The sequence below is a fragment of the Prionailurus bengalensis genome, chromosome E3, assembly GCF_016509475.1.
Source record: "Prionailurus bengalensis isolate Pbe53 chromosome E3, Fcat_Pben_1.1_paternal_pri, whole genome shotgun sequence".
Taxonomy (NCBI): domain Eukaryota; kingdom Metazoa; phylum Chordata; class Mammalia; order Carnivora; family Felidae; genus Prionailurus; species Prionailurus bengalensis.
Window position 1 is genome coordinate 16,904,896 of NC_057357.1, and position 16,261 is coordinate 16,921,156.

At 36.6% G+C, this 16,261-nt stretch overlaps 1 protein-coding gene across 2 annotated transcripts in view; it reads right to left on the reverse strand.

Moving 5' to 3' along the window:
• Nucleotides 1-4,552: 4,552 nt before the first annotated feature.
• ZNF713 (zinc finger protein 713) overlaps nt 4,553-16,261 on the reverse strand; it is a 44,637-nt gene continuing 32,928 nt past the window's right edge. Inside the window, exons 3-5 of one of the 2 annotated variants that reach the window (XM_043559933.1) lie at nt 15,458-15,584; nt 15,028-15,120; nt 4,553-5,694 (exon numbers count right to left, since the gene is read on the reverse strand). In XM_043559933.1, coding sequence (XP_043415868.1) covers nt 4,637-5,694; nt 15,028-15,120; nt 15,458-15,584 — 1,278 coding nt within the window. In that variant the 3' untranslated portion in view covers nt 4,553-4,636. The remainder of the gene's footprint in view (nt 5,695-15,027; nt 15,121-15,457; nt 15,585-16,261) is intronic. The other variant, XM_043559934.1, reaches the window with a different exon arrangement.

Here is a 16,261-nt window from a genome sequence, read left to right on the forward strand (position 1 = left end):
TCTGACAACCCTGGGATCATGACCTAAGCTGAAATCAAAGCTCAGATGCTCAACTGACTGAGCCACCCAGGCACCCCTGGAATCATTTTTAAATAAAGTTATTTAAATGATTTTTGTCAAAGGAGGTGAACATCCCAGTGATAAAAAAGATCCTGTTTTAAACAATTAGGCACATCCATATACACTAAATTAGAAAAGCCTGTGAGAAATCATGGCCTTGTCTTAAAAGACATTATCTAGCTTTTATTGCTAAAAGCGACTGATAGAGTAGCTGTAGAAACAGCAGGACTTCTGCTCGCTCTTAATGGTCGTGTACATCTCCAGGGCCCAGATTTTGGTCATTACCACTTTGCACTAAAAGAAAAGAAACTGGAACTCTTTGGGCTGGAGGTGGGGGAATAAGTTAATCCCATTTCTTGGAGCAAGGAAAGAATTCAGGATGGGCTTGGAACATCTTACTTCCAAAAATGAGAATACTTTTAAGGATAACAGATACAGTGGTAAGAGTTAAAGAAGTTAGCTTAATAAAGCTTCCACTGGTCAAGGTCACAATTTGAACATTTAAAACAATGGCTAATTGGGATTGCATGAGTATAGAAGAGTCTAAGTGTTCATAATGATACTCAAGAGCAAAGTTAATATAATCAAGTATGTTAAAACACAGCTGTAAAAAAATTGAATATGGTGTATGTATGATTCATTATTGACCTTAAAGAGTAATATAAAATTTTTCTTGCTAAGTATGTGTTTATGTACAGATGTGTTTGTATATACACATTTGTGTGTGTGTGTGTGTGTGTGTGTGTGTGTGTGTATAATTTGTTCCTGTTTAATTGGTTAAGAACAAACATAGGGGTGGTGTGTTGAACCATTATCAAGGAAGACGAAGAACTTGATGATCCAACCAAGTAGAAAGATGGTTCAACAGTTAATCAGCTCCAATGGTTATATACAATAACCAAGTAGAAAGAGGATTCAACAATGTGTTGCAAAATGATGAAGTAGCCAAATGTTCTACAGAGGAAAATGGATAACAAAACTTGGATTCTTCAGGAAGGAGCTGGAGGGCCTTATTAACTATACTAATGAAGCATAGAAAAGCTTTAAATAATGCTAGTCAATAAGATTCTTATATCAACTAGACAGAACAATGGGCCAGATGGTTTTGGGAAAGTTAAAGTGTCAAAAATTTCCAATCTATACAAGAAGAAAGTCCTAAAATGCCCCATGACATAATAAGTAATATTTTGATATAAAAGAAAAACAAAGTTGTTTGGTCTATGCAACTAGGTTTTATGGATGACCTGATTAAGGGTTGGCCAGTTGCTAATCTGTAAATTGCAATTTATTTCTCTGAGAAATTATTATTCTTATTTTGGGTTAGATAAGATTACTAGAACCCAGGAAAGGTACACAAATACCTGGTAGGACAACCTAAGCCTAGCAACAAATGGACAAAAACTGGAATGCCATTCAAATAAAGATAATAAATCCATGAAGCTAACATTTTTATGGTTTTGGTATAATTAATATTCTAGGTATGTCTTACCTGTTTCTTAAGGTATTTAAAATATTTACCACAATCTGAAATTTTAGGCTTGTGATTTAATGAGAGTTTTAGATGTTTTTAATCCTGAAACCCATGTTAAAAAGAGTGGGGATATCTAATTTTAGACATTCTTGTTTTTATTTATTAGTTTCACATCTGTGAATAATTAGGGGAATGTTGGATGCTTAAAGAATTTCAGTTTCTTAAACTAATAAACTAAACATTAATCAAAATACAAATAGTAATGACTATATTTCTCTAAGCCCACAAGGCCTGTGGACATAAGAGAATCTATCACATGATGATCCTTTAACACTCTGAAGTTCTGAGAAAGTCACACAGGTTTTAATGTTGAGCAGCAATCTTTCACTTTATTAATTTTAATATATTTAACAACTGTTTTCAAAGTGTTACAAAATACTGCTCCAGGCACTGTTGGTATCCACTGAATCAGGAGTAGATGATCCATGTTCTAGTGACATTTCCAGTGAGAAATCCTGAATAATAAATTATTTATTATTATTGTGTCTAAGCTTAAATATCTCTTTTCATAAAAGAAAGGCATTAGCACCTGGTTAGACAGACCAAATGAACTAATATACATGAAAGGATAATGTCTTGCCCTCCTAGACAGAAATAAGTCACAACTAACAGGTCTTTGAATAAATACTACACCACTGGCTTCCCTGCTCTAAGAACCAGTATTTTGGTGTAATCAATATATTTAGGGTTCACTCCTTAGTTTGCAACATTTTGAAGAGAACAAAGGACATGAAAATAAATTCATCTCAGAATCATTAGTTTACTGTACATCTAAGCATAATCATTTATGACACTAAATAATATTTAATAAGCTTCTATTTTTATGATTCTTATTTATTATGTCAGTCCAGACACCTCTTTTCTAGGATTATCCAAGTTCTACTGAATCTCTTCTGAAAATTCCATTGTTCTCAATTCACCTGTTGGATACACTGCCTTATACTGTAGCTTTTAACACTCTTTGTGGATACATCTTTTTATTTTTTTTCCCGACTGCAAAATTAAACTTTGATCAAAGCATTTATCAATTGTAATTAGCCATTACTTCTTCTAATACATACCTCTACTGTCTGAGATTTCACTTTGGCTCACTCTTTTCCTGAAATCTGAGTGCCCTACTTACGGCAAATGAATGTTAAATGTAGTTCATTTTGGAACTACCCTGAAAATGGATCTCTACTACACAGACATCTGAGCACAAAATGTTATTAAAAATTCTCCTTGACCATAGTAACTCATGGTTTTATTAACTGTTGCACACTGCTGATGCACAGGACGTAAATGTACTTTGAAAAGTTTAACTTCTCTGATGAAATGAGTTCATTTTATTACTTTCTTTTAGTGTTTTAATTTTTAAATGTCTTTAAATCATTTCAGCTTTGACTCAAGAACTTTATAAAATCTAGTCCTTCAGAGGGAAAAAAAAGAGAAGTCTTGAGATGGGAGCTACGTTAGAAGAAAAAAGGTGAGGAAGCAAAGGGGAAATACATTTCTACCTTAGCCTCATGGCTTCTTCAAGCCATGCCTGAGGAAAGAGAAAAACAGAAAACCAAGAAACTGAAGCAGCCCCCAAAATGTATTTATTTGTGGCTTATGACAGTTTACATTTATAATGCTTTTTAACATCAAAATGTGATTATCTGTTACACAGGACTGTATTCATAAAAAAAATTTAACTACTTTAAATTCTTTTTGGAAAAAGGTGTTACATAAATAAATTTATATAAATAAAATGAATTTTTAGGCCAATTTATTAGTACCTCCTTAGTTATTTATATAAGCCAGTAAGGCTCTTCCCTGGTTCTCAGCTTCATCATGGCACCACAGCTCAACATCTGGTATAGTCTTCTACTTCTTGTCTTTCACAGTTGTGTAGGGAAGTGTAGGGATTCTTAGCCCCTGGTCATTATATAAAAACAAAACAAAACAACAACAAAAAACTCTGTATTCAAACACACAAAAAAATCCATTTTAATTAAAAAAGTCTATGTTTGCTAGAGGGAATTTTAAAACTAGAACAACAGGATAGAAAAGTAGACTTCTCTGAATCATTTTCAAAGTTCATCACTATGACCCTTAGTCTCCTCCAACATGCTTCTTAAAATGATCCTATAAGTTGTTTGACGAAAACGCAAAAGTTGCTGAAATGAAAACAAACACTGCCAATATCCTGTCACATTGTTTTTCAAATAAAGGTACAGAAGATTTAGGTAGTATATCAAGCGGATATTTTTAATTTCAAAGTTATATATGTATTTTGATAAATAAATATGTTTATTTATTTTAGAACAAATATAATTGGCATATAAAACTCAATTTCTGCAAATAATATTTCCTAGGCAATGCTAAAAATTCTGAATCCCTTTAAGGAAAAATATTAAGTAAACATTGAATATGGTAAAAACTGTAAAGGAAACAAATGGCTGGTTTGAGAAATATTGCTTTTATGTTTATTTCAAGTTTATGTGACTGGTTATACTACATCACTGCTTTAAGTAATCAATGTTTACATACTTTAAAAACTTTATATCATAAAAGTTACAGGAGAATAATTTCAGATTATTGCCTATAAGATTTCTGATCATTAAAAAAAGTTTTATATCATATTTGGAACATGACTCAATATTACCTTATTTATAAAATAAATTATTTTCACTATTTATAATCTCTCCTGGGAATATGCTAATTTAAGATCTAAATTTATTTGGTTTCTATGCATTAAAAGTTTATTTATAGGGGCGCCTGGGTGGCGCAGTCGGTTAAGCGTCCGACTTCAGCCAGGTCACGATCTCGCGGTCCGGGAGTTCGAGCCCCGCGTCGGGCTCTGGGCTGATGGCTCGGAGCCTGGAGCCTGTTTCCGATTCTGTGTCTCCCTCTCTCTCTGCCCCTCCCCCGTTCATGCTCTGTCTCTCTCTGTCCCAAAAATAAATAAACGTTGAAAAAAAATTTTTTTAAGTTTATTTATAAATTTTTTCTTCTCTATGAATAATTTTATATTCAAGGGGATGAAAAGATCTGACCAAAAGTTTTCCTATATTTATATATTCATATGATTTCCCCCCTGTGAGTTATATGCTGCTGGGTAAGAGAAGGACTGGAACTTAAGGTTTTCTCACATTTATTATATTCACACAATTTCTCCCGAGTATGGATCTTCATATGTTGATTAAGATGTGCACTCTGGCTGAAGGCTTTCTCACATTCATTACATTTATAGGGTTTCTCTCCTGTATGAGTTCTCTCATGCTGATTAAGATGTGTCCTCTGGCTGAAGGCTTTCCCACAAAAACTACATTCATAAGGTTTCTCTCCGGTATGAAGTCTATGATGTTCAGTAAGGGATGTGATACGGCTAAAGGCTTTACCACATTGATTACATTTGTAGGGCTTCTCTCCAGTATGAATTCTCAGATGTTGAGTAAAGGATGAATGTTGACGGAAGGCTTTCCCACATTCATTGCATATAAAAGGTTTTTCTCCTGTGTGAATTCGCTGATGTTGAATAAGATGAATCCTCTGGCTGAATCTTTTCCCACATTCATCACACTTATAGGGCTTCTCTCCTGTAAGGACTATCTGAGGTTGAGTAAGAGATGAGTTGTGGCTGAAGGCTTTCCCACATTCACTGGGTTTCTCTTCAGTATGAATATGATTAGTAAGAAGAATATGTTGATTGAAGATTTTTCCACATTCATTATATTCATAAGGATTCTTTCTTACATAGTCTCCCTGATAGTAAATCAAGTCTGAATTATGTTTGATGCTATTTCCTTGTGTGTCAGAATTAAGGGGTATTTTAATTGAAGGAATTCTCTGATGCATAATAAGGTTTGAGTTTACATTATAGTTTTCTCCAAATCTATTACAGTCAAGGCTTCTCTCCTGTGTGATCTTTTTGTGGGTGAAAGATACTTGTGCTAAATGTCTCTGCTGATTTTCTTGGTTAAACTCTAATTGGTAATCAAAATCCCAGAGTCCTCCTAAGATGGAGTACCAGAAACTGTCTCCTGTTAGTCTCTCCATTATCATGTCATGGTTTTGATTTTCATCAGAAATATTCTGGTTTGGAATTGATTTTCTGATATCAGGTCTATTCTCTCCACCTAAAAGAAATTCAGAACATACAAATACTTTGCCATCTTCTCTGTTTTGAAAAAGAAATTGTTGCACAATGAATTGCCAAGTGATACTTAAAGTAATGTGAACAAAGCATATGTGGCGTAAGTTTTAAAATATGGCCATGTAACAAGGGGGAAGACTATAAAAGGATCACAAAAAGCAGTGAGCAGGGGGAAATTTTAAAACATATGTGGTAATCATAAGAAAAGATCATCCAGGAGTATCCACGGTTGAAAGGAAATGGAAAGGAGAGTAAGAAATATCAGAGAAAGATCTGTGCTCAGAGGTAGGAGGTATCAGAAGAAAGACTACTGGAAGAAGACAGATCCAGACCTTATAAATCTCATCTGTGGATTATCCTTATGTAGTGTCAGCTACCTGTTTATTGAAAAAGTATGTATTTCTTCCTATTTTAATTTTTTGTTTAAAATGATAAAATGAATACTTGCTTTTAGTAACGTATTCAAATAATGTAGAAATGCATAAAGTAAGAATTCCAATCTGTAGAGGCAGCTGTTTGGAGCTGTTGGAGGCTGTCTTGCCAGATTTTTTCCCTATGTTCATACAAATATAAATGTAAGTCATATGAATTGTGATACAAACAAAATTTCATTTCAGCCTCCTACCACTTCTTTGAACTTAATTTAGTGGGGGTATTCTTATTCTGCTTCCAGATGAAGATTTGGGGAGGTTCCATGGCTTCTCCCCTCATTCTTAGATAACAGATACTCCTGTGTTACATTCAAACACAGTCTCTATTCAATAATTAAAAATAATCATGTGTTTAATAATCAAAGTTCCAAAATTAATCCCTTTCTCTTCCCCTGGGCTGTTATAGAGTCATATTCTTCCTTTCCTCCCACTGCCTGCCTCTTCCCCTGCCCTACTTTCTTCCTGCTAGATTTTTCCCTGACTACTCTCTCATTTCTTTCCCCACTTAACTATTTCCCTGGCCAATTCTTCCTTCACTTACTAAGTGTTGTTTAGTTCCCTTCTAACAAGAGTTGGAGGGTAGGAGTCATGTGGAGGGAGGGATTAAGAGAAAGGCCAATTTTTGTATAATTGAGTGGCTTCACATTCTCAGCTTGCAGAAAGCTAAATAGGACTCACTTTGGGAACTTTTATGATTCTTGGGAGGTTTTAGCTGGACCTCTCCTCTCATTTCCATGATCTAGACAGATAAAGCTCTAGTTTGGATAGTCCCTTCAGACCAGCTCTACAGCGTGAATCCTACTGGACAAGATCCAAGATCATGTTGCCTGACTCATAACACTCACGATACCTTGTTCTAACAAACTTGGATAGTACAGACAGATCCTAACTCAACAGTTTTTCTGGCTCACCTACAAAAGCCATTTCATTAGTTAGCTGTTCTTGGGCCTTAGACTGCTTTAGGTTTCTCAAATGTGAGTCACTCACTAGTCTTGGTCTTCCAACCATAGGGAATGTATATATAAAAGCTGAAGGAGTGTTGCCCTTGAAGCTGGCACATACAATTATCATCCTAATTAGGACACTTGAGAGTAAAAGGGGGCTCCATTAATAATAATGTCAACAACTGTCGTGGGAAAATAAACTGGAATTACATCATAATACTGTTTTGTATTTTGTTTTTTTTACATTACTGCATATCATGAACACATTTACATGTCAACAAATACATTTCCATATTATTTTTAAAGGTTTTAAAATATCCAATTTTCTGGATATGTCAAAGTATTTTTAATCAATCACATTTAGGTTACCTTGGACATACTGTTATCACAAACAGCATGGCAAGACTAGTTGGCTGAACATGAAACATATATTTTATAAAGAAAAAAAGAAAATTGTAAAAACCCGATCAGTTTGCTTAAAGATATACAAAAAGATACACAAACAGAACCGACTCTGGTCTAAAATTGTATGTGGAAAAAAATAGTGATTTAGAAGATTCACTTTAAACCCACTGACCATTTCAACCAGATTACCAATCGGATTTTATTTTCAGCCCAAATGCTTTTGTCTTACCTAGGGACTTTGGCTCTAAAATGTTTAGAATAACTGGCTAGAACTTTGAAGACACATTTTCTGCCTAGGAGTAGAGTTCAGGGCCTTCATTCCCTATGGCCTAGCTTCTGAAACTTTTGTTTATTCCTGGAAACATGGTGGCTTGATCAACATATTCATGGCCATTTTTGTTGACTGCCTTCTTTCTATGCCTCTGTGAGGGAAAAGGGAAAACTGCTGCTGGTGGACAGACTTTTCATCTACTGATAACAGAAGGAGTGACTATGCATGGGCTATATAAACACTGCTCCCCCACTCTGAATATCTTCAAGGCACATCAGATCTGCAATCACAAGGCTGCCTATCTACATCCCAGTGGGATGCCAGGGAACAGAATCTAGACTACAAAATGAGACAATGATCACTTTGAGTTTCAAAGCATTTGTGAAGAACAAACTCTAGTCCATTTGCTCTAGCTCCTCACCTAACCTAAGGCCCCATGTTAGCGGACATGACTGCAACTTTCCTTAAAAGGAGGGTGGGCTCTGATAAGGATGAACACTTTTATCAAGCCATGTATAAGACAGCATGCAGAGATGCTGTTCATTCATTATTCACTGTGTACTTTCTTCCTGGTTTGGCCTTACCTGACTAGGAACCCAATCATTAACTGAAGCTCCCAAGTCCTACTTTGTACTTTTGCCTACTCCCCTCTTACACTGCCTGATCCTCTGCTGTCTGAGATTACAGAAAAAGTGTTACCTGGAAAGAAAGTGTTTTCAGACATGGAAGCAGAAGAGCTTTGCCTGCCTACGCTGTGAGAATGACATGCAATCTATTTTATGCCCAAGTCCTAAACTAAGCAAGTGTAATATCTTGGTCATGGCTACAGACTAAGCCTCTCTAGCTTATTGCAGGGGTTCATCAGGCCTTCATTATTCTTGCAGGAACCTAAGGGCTCTACATGAAGAAAAGCAGGGGATTTGCTGTAGTCTCAAGTGGTTACTGTTTGTCTTCATTGACTCCATCTTTCCTGGATCAACTCTTGGGGTTATGACCTGCTGATAAAATTAGATTTCTAGGATACCTAGACCTCTGATCTCCTTTGTATCCAGGAAGGGATACCCTCTAGATGTGACCATGGTCAGTTTAAGCATGTTGTGATGTCACTGGGCAACTTGAACAACATCTTGAAGGGCCTTCTGGACTGCTGTATATCTCATCAAGTAAACAACTTACCCTGATGTTTAGCCTCATCCAATGCCTTTTGAACTGAATTATTTAGAATTAGGAAGGAAGGAAACAAGAAGGGAAAGAGGAACAGAGAGAGGGAGGGAGAGAAAGGGAAAGAATTAGGGAGAAAGGGAGGGAGAAAAACAAATTTTGAAAAGTTTGCCCTTTCTATGTGCAAGGCACTGTAGTATTTCCAGTTCCCTTTTGTTAATTAAAAAACATGTCCTGATCTATAGTGAGTTATGATATTAATTTATTGGGTAGAACAATAAATTAAAAACTGAAACAACAGTTATAGAGAGGGAGGGGGGAAAACCATAAGAGACTCTTAAATATTGAGAACAAACTGAGGGTTGATGGCAGGTGGGGGAGAGGGGAAAGTGGGTGATGGGTATTGAGGAGGGCACCTGTTGAGATGTGCACTGGGTGTTGTATGGAAACCAATTTGATAGTAAATTATATTTAATATAAAAAATACTTCAAAAAAATAAAAATAAAAAATAAAGTCTTAATTTTAAAAAGAAAAAAAAACCTGAAACAAAATAGCCTAAAAAAGATGAGAAACTATCAGAGTTCATCTGACATAGCAATAAAGATAAACGGTGTTTGGTAAAATTTTTGTCTCAATTTTATAGATTATACTGATCTTATGAGTTGCAATAAAAATGTATTTCTTGATGATAGTGGTGGTTATAAATAATTAAAAATGATTGGTTTAGGAGAGGTTGTAAACTTTTTCTATAAAGGGTCATCTCGTGAATATTTAAGGTTTTGTGGGTCATATGGGCTTTACTGTTTACTCAACTCTGCTGTTATAGTGTGCAAGCAGCCACAGACAATATATGAGTGATAGAGGGAGTGTGGCTGTGTTCCCATAAAACTGTTTACACAAACATATGATTCTAGACAATGTTCGTTCATCCAAAGAGTCTACAATACCAAACAGGGTTGTCTGGAAAGGGAGACCCCCTTGATTAATCTATGACATCCTGTGTTGACTGGTGGTTCATCTTATACTAGCAATGTATGAGAGTGCTTTCTTTCCTACAGGCTTATCAACAGTGTATGCAGACAAATTTTTGGGCTTTTGCTAACCTGACAGGTGAGAAAAAGTCATCTGGTGTAGTTTCAATTTGTGCTTCTCTTATCATGAGTGCGACTGAACATTTTTTCTTACATTAAACATATTTGTACTCCTTTACCTAAGAACTGTTCACATGTGTATATTTCTATTGGGCTGTTGGCCTCTTATTGATTTAGAGGAGCCTTTTTAAAATTAGGCTAGATTAGATTATTTTGAGAGAGTGAGAGAGAGAGCGTGATTGAGGGAGGGGAGAGAGATAATCCCAAGCAGGCTCTGCACTGATAGTGCAGAGCCTGATGCAGGGCTGGAACCCGTGAACCATGAGATCATGACCTGATCCGAAACTAAGAGTTAGACACCCAGCCGAGTCACTCAGGCACCCCAGGAGCCTTTTGTTAATGGGAGCTTAGCCCTTTTGATATAAGTTGCAAATATTCCCCCCCACCCCAACCATCGCCATTTACCTTTTCACTTTGCTTATTATTCTATACCATGCAGAATTTGGGGATTTGTGTCTGTTGAAAGTATAAATCTTTTCTTTTATGGCTTCTAGATTTTGAATCATAGTCAGAAATGACTTCCCCATTTCAAGGTTATAAAAGATTTCTCCTATGTTTTCTTCCATGCTCTTATGGTTTCATGTTTTACATTTAACGTCTCTGATTCTTTTGGAGTATCTTAGTTTAAGGGGTAAGCTATGGATCCAACTTTATCTTTTTCCAGATGACTACTCAATATTCATTAAAAGGTCTACCTTTTATAGTTACAATTGTGGTAAGCACAGCATAAAGATGATTCACTAAGCTGTGCTCCTGAAACTAATGTAACATTGTGTGTCAATTATACTCAAAAAAAAAAAAAAAAAAAAGGTCTACCTCTTAAATACCAGTTATCTCAATATCATTTTACTAAGATGTGTACCTTTTCCCTACTAATTTGAAATAATGCCTTTAACAGATACTAAACCCCTGCATACATCTAGGTCTATTTCTGGATTTTCTATTCTGTTCAGTTGGTTGCCTTGTTTTGCTTAATAAACTTTTGCTATATATTATCTAGTTGAGATAACCCCTCATTGTTTTCCTTTCAGAGTTTTCCAGATTATTTTTGTGTTTTGGTTTTTCAATATGAACTTTAGAATGAGCTTATCTAAGATTCCCCCAAAATCTTGAAGGCACTTTTTATGGGATGACATTACATGTGTATTAGGAACACTGACATCTTGGTATGTCTATTTATTCAAGTTTATTTTTGTGTCTGTCAGTGTTTTAAAGTTCTCCTCATGCAGGTGTTGCACATTTCTTGTTAAAAGTTTATTTCTATGTGTTTTATCTTTTTAGTTACTATTAATTGGGCTCTTCTCTTCCATCTTATTTTATAACTGGTAGTTGTTTGTGCTTTTACCTTCATCTCATTTCAATAATTATTTACCTGGCTATACAGTTATATCTGAACTTTGATCCATACAAGAAATCTCGAATTCATTGTCACACTCTCTGGCTCAGTGAGTAGACTATGGCCTTATTCACTCTCCACCTGCTTTCTAATCTCATCAAGACCTCTGCTGCTTTGACTTGTCTGTTGTTTTCTAGTTTCCAGTCCTCTTCAGGCCTTACTTTACTTTTTGTCGCTTTTTGGACTCTATGTCAATTCACCTGAATTAACAAACTCTCTTTCAGTTTTCCTCCTTCAGTTCCACCAGTCTGACAGGCTCTCAGCCTGGGCTCTACAAAGCCTTTCCAGGGGCGCCTGGGTGGCTCAGTTGGTTAAGCGGCCGACTTTGGCTCTGGTCATGATCTCTCGGTCCCTGAGTTCGAGCCCCGCATCGGGCTCTGTGCTGACAGCTCAGAGCCTGGAGACTGTTTCAGATTCTGTGTCTCCCTCTCTCTGACCCTCCCCTGTTCATGCTCTGTCTCTCCCTGTCTCAAAAATAAATAAAACGTTAAAAAAATAAAAAAAAGCCTTTCTAGTGCCAAGTAGAATGGGAGAAATGGCAAATATATGCATAGTTACTGGAAACCACAAATGCATAGGGCAAAATCTCATCTGGACCCTCAAAGCTGCTTGGTAATCTCTTGATTCATTTTTGGTCAGTTTCTGCTGACCTTAATAAGCTAAAGCAAGTGCTCCTCAAGTTCTGTACTTATCCTTCCCCGATTCCTTTATATTCAAAAGACAACCTTGCCTCCTACTTTGCCGAGAAAATAGAAATAACCATTGTGAACTCTCCCAAATCTTTCTTCAACAAAATTATTTACATAAAAAATCACCCTCACCTCCTTCTTTCCAATCCCACTCCCATCTCTTCTAGAACCTTGCTTCATAATTTGTATCTATTTTCTAATTACCCCCTCTATTAACTCCTCCCCTTCAGCATTACAAACAAGCTAAAACCATTCCTGCTTGGAACAATCCTCTTTGGACACTAGCTTCTATTCTAGCATATGCTTTCTATTGTCTCCCTTTATTATTCTAGCTTCTTATAAGAGTACTGCATACCCAGCTCTACCTGTTTACTTCCTGTTCACTCAAAATGTACTAACTGATCATTCTTATATAATCACTCTTATTAATATAGTTATTAACTTCTTTGTTTCTAAGTCCACTGGACATTTTCCAGGTCTCATCTTCATCTGGAAGAGATTTCTAGATAAATAGGCATCAGCAGATGCCAAAAAGGTAAGCAGTAACCCAGAGGGCAAGCCAGAATTAGATCAGTTCATCAATGGAAATGTTTTGCCACATCCTCATCAGAGGAACCAGTCACTGTGTCTCAGTGTCTTACAGGATAATGCAAAAATGCAATCTGTCTTCTTGGAGGAGACTGCCAGGCTGCTGATTCCTGACAAGGAGGATATGAGGAAATCACTTGTTCAAGCCGATCTGTGAACCAAGAGCCTTAGGCATCCACATAATAATTTCTGGAAATTTTCCTAAGTTAGCAATTATTTTCTCTAGCTGGGGGTCTGTGGATAGGGACATAATGGGAAAGAGTGTGGATCTTACAAATGGATATGTCTGTGGGGAAAAATATGTACCTGAGGGAAAGAATAGCTTTGCCTTCTGCTGTAAGTTCCTATGCTGGCAATTCACCTGGGAAGGGAGTTTTCATTTTCTTCCTTTAGTTTCCTACTTCCCAAGTTTCAAAGTGTGGAAATTCATAGAAATAACATCACCTACTGTTGTCAGAGAAAGTGTTAGGGTTCCTGAAAAAAATGTTTTAATTATTAGCCTCTACTTATGGAATGGCAGCACTGGTCAGACCAAAATCCAGGTTCAATGAGACTAAAACAGGAACAAGGATTCCTACCTAACATGACCTGGAGAACTAAAAGCAAGAAGGACAGCCAAGTCAAAGCCACCCTGAAAAATAAGCTGAAGACTGAATGACAGAAAACCAAGTCTAAATGGGAAAACCAGGTGCCAGAGCAAAGAATCAGGGTGGACACTAGACACAGACGGGGTAGGTTAACTTGACTTAATAAACCAGAGTGGAAAATACCTAACTCAGTGTCTGGCATACGTTTAACATACAACTACTTGCTAATATAACTGGGCAGAACACTGTAGGTGGTATGCCAACAATAGAGAGCTAAGCTTTTGGGGTTTTTTGGTTAAGAAGCCTCTCATTTAAAGAGTCCATCAACTGATGAATGGATAAAGAAATTGTGGTTTATATACACAATGGACTACTATGTGGCAATGAGAAAGAATGAAATATGGCCCTTTGTAGCAACATGGATGCAACCGGAGAGTGTTCTGCTAAGTGAAATAAGCCATACAGAGAAAGACAGATACCATATGGTTTCACTCTTATGTGGATCCTGAGAAACTTAACAGAAACCCATGGGGGAGGGGAAGAAAAAAAAAAAAGGAGGTTAGAGTGGGAGAGAGCCAAAGCATAAGACACTCTTAAAAACAGAACAAACTGAGGGTTGATGGGGGGTGGGAGGGAGGGGAGGGTTGGTGGTGGGTATTGAGGAGGGCACCTTTTGGGATGAGCACTGGGTGTTGTATGGAAACCAGTTTGACAATAAACTTCATATATTGAATAAAAATAAAGAGATACTTTAAAGAGAGAGTATAAAGTCAACAAATCCAGGTTTTGAAATAATTAAAATAATGGCATGCATTCATAAACAAAAATATAATCTGAAATCTGGGAAGAGAATGTGGGTGAAATACTGAGGCTAGAAATATAGACATGGGAAAAGGACACAGAAGGGCTATTTTAAAGTGATGTACTGCAGAGTTGAGCACCACGTCTGTAGGAATACATACCTTTAGAAGAATGAAAAGGGACAGAAGGTAGTGAAAGAAGCAGGTAGAGATACAAGACTGAGACTACAAGAGACAAGAATTGTGTGTATCACAAGCCAGGGTGGAAGAAAATTTCAAGAAAGTAAAGTGAATGCAACAAAGTCATAGGAGACAATAACCATTGGTTTTTTGTTTTTTTTTTTTGTCACTGGATTTGACTGATAGGAAGTTAGTGGTAATCTCCAAGTAAACAATTTTAGTAGCACAGGTAGGACAGGCGTCATATCATACAGATAATCTAAAGAATTAAAATTCAGGTTATGGGTTTTAGGCAAATTTAAAGAGTTTGATAATAAAAGGAAAAAGAATGAAAAGTAGGTAAAAATGGCAGAGGATCTTTGACATGGAAAAGAAAGATTTAAAGAATACTGAGAGAGGATGTATGAATAAAGACCAGAAAATGTTATGTGGAGATTTACAACACCAAGGTATTTATGAATGTTAAAATTAATACCTTGAAAGTAACTTTTGTGTTGTGTAAATTTTTAAATAGTAAGTATATATTATCTGTTTAATCGGAAAAAAAGAGCCATTTCCACTTTGGAAAAAAGTCAAACATAAACTGAATTTAAAAAGTCCTCAGTATTCTTTAAATCCCAGAGGCAGAGATTTGGAGCACACTCAGTTGAATATTTCAAAAGTGACTGCTTCTCTTTACTGAGCAGCAAATACCCAAATGCTTGCTCCTCACCTGCACGAATGTCCCCTGAGCTGCCTCTTTCCATCATCCATTGCTCCTCCTGCTCCAACTGAGAGATCACCTCTGGCTTATAAAGTTGATGCCCTATTCATGGGAAAAACGTATGCCATAGAAGTTTATACTGGGAACAAAACTGTCTCTCAGAACTCATTTCCAACTTTTTTAGTCTTTAGAGCCTCTGGATTTGGAAAGGGGAAACTTCAGAGGCAGCAAAATAAAGCTTACTCATGTCAAACTCAACAAAGTCAAGACCTTTTACCTGAGGAGAAACAGCAGGAAACAAAGGTCCTCTGTCTCCAAGCATTGATTAGCATTCTGTCCTGGCCTGAACTATATTCACAAAAGCTTTGGAAATTTTCACTACTTAAGGAAACAAACCCCTTTAGAATGGTTTCTAGTTTTACAGGGGCAACATCCTTACCCAGTGCGACCAGATTCCTGTAGTTCTCCAGCATCACATCTCGGTAAAGATTCTTCTGAGCAGGGTAGAGCTGGTCCCACTCCTCTCGTGTGAAGTCCACAGCCACATCCTGGAACGTCAGTGATTCCTGAAATATCAAGAACACCCTGCTTAGCCAGACACTGCTTTTTACAGGGGTCCTTTGGGGAAAGGGCAAAGGTGCAACAGTGGCAGTGGCAAAGGTTAGGATGTCTGAACTGTTGAGCTGCCAGTCTTCAAGGCTCTCTCTTGAGTAATTTAGGTCAAAAATTTTAAAACAACAATTACTACCTATCATCTTTTAAGACAGACATAAAGACATGCATGAAATAAGGTTTGCTTTTAAGTTTTTTACAGTTTGTTGCAAGGGAAAGACTCTCCTCACCTAAACAATTGAAAAACTAAAGGAAATTCATGCTGTAAGATTTCAGAAATGAAAGAATCCAGGATCAGTAGAAATACTGAGGTGTAAGGAGGTGTCAAGTTGGTGGATTTTGAGTATTCTCAACAGATCCTTAACAGATTTTTAAATTTCAGACAGAATTAAGAGAAAGTATTCCAGTGGGTTGGAAAAAAAAAAGCAGCAAGGGCAAACAGGTTGAGAATAGAAGACACATGGTGCATGTGGGGATCAGAAAAAGAAACTACCTTGTTACAGGTAGGAAATTCAAATAAAAAAGGGTGACTTCTAAATTTCCTCCACTGTCAGTGCTTTTTAACAATCCTTTTGCTTTAAGGGACACACCATACAAACACAGGCACATACAAACAATATATATACCTCCC